This window comes from Kryptolebias marmoratus, linkage group LG17 (genome assembly GCF_001649575.2).
Source record: "Kryptolebias marmoratus isolate JLee-2015 linkage group LG17, ASM164957v2, whole genome shotgun sequence".
In the NCBI taxonomy this organism is placed as follows: Eukaryota; Metazoa; Chordata; class Actinopteri; order Cyprinodontiformes; family Rivulidae; genus Kryptolebias; species Kryptolebias marmoratus.
The window spans coordinates 531,269-535,190 of NC_051446.1; the positions used below are offsets into that span (position 1 = coordinate 531,269).

The following is a 3,922-nucleotide window of genomic DNA, read 5'->3' on the forward strand; positions in this document are numbered from 1 at the left end:
GAAGTAAAGAGTTATTGATTCCATTTTAACACCTCTAGATTTGATACGTAAACACTTTGTTTTAACACTGGATTTTAACTACTAATAATATACATCCCAGAGTTACATGAACAGAATGTGACTCTATAAGTGTAAAATTAACTCTGCTTTTGCACAAAGTCTGCTAACACCAAAACATTTAACACTTTTGAATTTGCTGTGCAGAAGCCCATATTGTATTAACAATGGAAGATAGTAAACATAGCAATAGAAATTGTACAATTTTTCAATTAAAAAAGGTAATTTTATCATGATGCCTTCTATTTTTGTTGTTTATGTTTTACCACGTTTTCCTTCTTTATCTATTGTGTTTATTTTCTCTGTCTCCAAGTGTCACCAGCCAAGTCTTCCCTCAGTAATTCTTGACTTCAGTTACTATTCACATCTGCTTCTAATTTTTATTAGTCTTTGCTGTCACCACTAGTAATCAATCCTCCCAGCCTACTTATACTCCCTGTTCTCTCCTTCTCATTAGCCTGTTAGTGGAAGTGAAAGGGCAGCAAGATTGGGGTAGAAGATTCTTACACGAGTTACAAATACATTTTTACACACACACAAATATTTTTACACACGCACAAATCCTTTTACACATGCACAAATACTTTTACACACACACAGGTATTTTGGAACTATTTTCTCTCCATACAGAAGAGACCCGCAGGCTGCCAGCTAATCACTACTTTACCTCATTAGAACAATAACGTGATTGGTGTGTGTAGAAAATACTGACTGAAGTCTCACGCATAAAAAAATCAAAAATCACCGAGTCATGGTTCTGCGCACCTACACCTTTGTTGAGAGTTAACTGTGGTTAAGATTTTTTTTTAATTGGATTATATTTCCCAATCGTCCCTCTCTTTACACACACACACACACACACACACACACACACACACACACACACACACACACACACACACACACACACACACACACAGAGAACCGAGGCGCAGATGGACAGTGACTGCAGGAGCTCAGCGGCTGAAGGACACCGTAAAGCGCAGCTGCTAATCGGCTTTAAACGGTTAATTTGTCTCCGGTGGCCTTTATAGAAGAAGCAGGTAAACACCCGGCAGCCTGACACACTGACCGCTGACTGATTCTTTTTTAGGGTGGGGGACTTTAAACAAGATCTGGATTTTATTTCATATCTTTCCAATGGTTTGGAGATGTGACTAAGCTCTCCTGTGTTGAGCTGTACGTTTTCTCTCAGTACAGACTGTTGCTGCAGCGCACAGACAGACCCTAATCATCAACTTTTCTCCCTGGATGTAGGCTACTTTATACCTTCTTCGTGAATAGGAAAGTCTTCTTGTTTTACGCGGACAGTTTGGGTGCCTGTGCGTACCGCGGCGCGCTGCAGCTTCCCAGTAAAGTCAGATGGTGAAATAGTGGATCCTCTGGAACAACATGAGACTTTAGAATGAACACCGGAGTCCCGCCCGGCCTTCAGGAGAGCCCGCTGTCCGCGGAGCTGTGGCTCGGACCGGGACGGAGCGATACAGGAGCCGCGGCGGGGATGGAGGCCAACCTGAGCGCGGCGGCGGCGGCGGGGGAACGCAACGTGCCGGCGCTAGTGTTCGGCGTGCTGCTGATCGTGGTCATCATCTGCGGGAACCTGCTGGTGTGCCTGAGCGTGCTCACCGAGAAGGCGCTGAAGACCACCACCAACTACTTCATCGTGAGTCTGGCGGTGGCGGACCTGATGCTGGCGGTGCTCGTCCTGCCGCTCTTCGTTTACTCCGAGGTGAGAGACACGAGCACGGCACAGGCTGTCACAACAAACAGAATAAAATAAAAAAAATAAAATAAAAGGACACAACCGGGCCTTGCTCTTAGGGGCCATAACTACCATATGTGCCAATTTACGCACCAGTTATAAATTCCAGATTATGGTCTTAAGCAGGGCCGTAGCCAGACTTTAAAAAATACTGAGGTCAACCACTCATTATCCCCCTGCACATCAGTTACACTGAAGACCAAAACTTAATTAAAACAGAAGCATTTATTTAAAACAAGTGACATGAATGTGTATATGACATATATTTGTGTGTATTTGTAAATTCAAGGAGCCTGATGTCATCTTAAGCAACAGAGGACTCAGGGCACAACCATGATGACTCACTGAAATGACATGAATTAGTTTATATGAATGTTGATTCAAAACACAAGAATTTAGCATAGATTTCACCTTTTTATCAAGTACCAGTGAGGTGTTGTAGTTTTGGAGCTGGACCAGTTCTAGTGTGGTCCGGATGTAAAAAAAAAAGTGCTAAAATCCCCCTTTACTAATTTCACAAATTAGATTAAGGTTTCACAGATCACACACTTAGTTTTAAATGTTCTGTAATCAGTGCAGAATAATCTGGTTCAGGTTTGAAGTGTCTCGGTGTTGTAGTTTTGGAGCTAGTTCTAGTCTGATTCAGATACCAAAAATGTGTTGAAATCGCACTTTATTGAAGTTTCACAAACCAGATTAAGGTTTCACAGATCACACAGCCAGTTTTAAATATTCTGCTATTAGTTCAGAATAATTTGGTACAGGTTTGAAGTGTCTAGGTGTTGTAGTTTTGGAGCTGGACCAGCACTAGTGTGGTCCGGATGCAAAAAAAGTGCTGAAGTCGCCCTTTATTGAGGTTTCACAAATCAGATTAAGATTTCACAGATCACACACTTGGGAGTAGTAGAGTAGATTAAAGATGCTGAAGGTAGTGAAAAATTAGGTGGAATCGCCCTTTAGCCATTTTCCGAATCGGAAGCTGCAATCGGAAACCAACTTCAGCTTTGTAGAATTGAAGGAGAATATTTTCAGCAAGTTACCTCAGTTGTGTTTCACCGTAAGTGGCGCTCTTCTTCTTCTAGTCTTTATTTTAACAGTAAGGTAGCAAAGCTGCACTCTTCTTCGTAGACATTGAGTTTGGCTGCAGCTGCACACAATTGCAGCGCCTCCTACAGTAAACTGGTGGAGCTACGCAGAAAACCACGCCGTTCACAAGATTTGTTTTGATTTTTTTTTTTATAATATACACAGCAGAAAAATACTGAGGTCTGGACCTCAGTGTCCTCAATGGTAGCTACGGCCCTGGTCTCAAGGAAATATTACAATTCGTATTAGATATCTGATGCATTTTATTACCAGTAGGCTACATCTACAACTAGCCAACTTCATTCAAGAAGGCTACCACATCCAACTGATTTTAGAAAACACAAAGTGCCTATATTTCAGACAGTTTTACAGATATTGTGCTAAAATTTGGCATTGTAGTAGCTGACAGTCATTCACAACACATACTTCAAGCACTATTTATGGCACAAGATCTTTGCTCAAATCTTTAGCATTAACTGTTGCATCAAACCTGTTAGTCCTTTAGCAAAATATGTCATGAACCACTTGACAGATTGCAACGAAACTCTCAGAATGTAATCACTGAATGTACATGAATGTGGGGCGGCAGTGGCTCAGGAGGTAAGGGTTCATCTGAGCGTGCTCACCAAGAAGCGCTTTGGGGTCCTTGTAACAGTTTACATAAAAATATTTTATTTATGTTTTTAAATGTTTTAAGTTTACATTAAAAAAATTACATGTGCAGTTGACTTAAATTATCTCAACGTTATCTTATAAATATTGATATTTCTCAACTTATGATTAGGGAGTACGTCACTTAAAGTTTTCAATATTTTCAACTCATATAATGCTGAAAATACACTCAAATTTAACACTATTTTCAACTCATATACAGGTGCTGGTCATAAAATTAGAATATCATGAAAAAGTAGATTGATTTCAGTAATTCCATTTAAAAAGTGAAACTTGTATATTATATTCATACATTACATACAAACTCATATATTTCAAATGTTTATTTCGTTTAATTTTGATGAT

The 3,922-nt window shown here is 40.1% G+C and overlaps 1 protein-coding gene across 1 annotated transcript in view; it reads left to right on the plus strand.

The window, feature by feature from the left end:
* The first annotated feature begins 993 nt into the window (after window positions 1-993).
* The window catches only part of drd4a (dopamine receptor D4a), a 47,711-nt gene continuing 44,782 nt past the window's right edge, over window positions 994-3,922 (plus strand). The window contains exon 1 of the mRNA XM_017439547.3: window positions 994-1,786. Coding sequence (XP_017295036.1) covers window positions 1,463-1,786 — 324 coding nt within the window. The 5' untranslated portion in view covers window positions 994-1,462. The remainder of the gene's footprint in view (window positions 1,787-3,922) is intronic.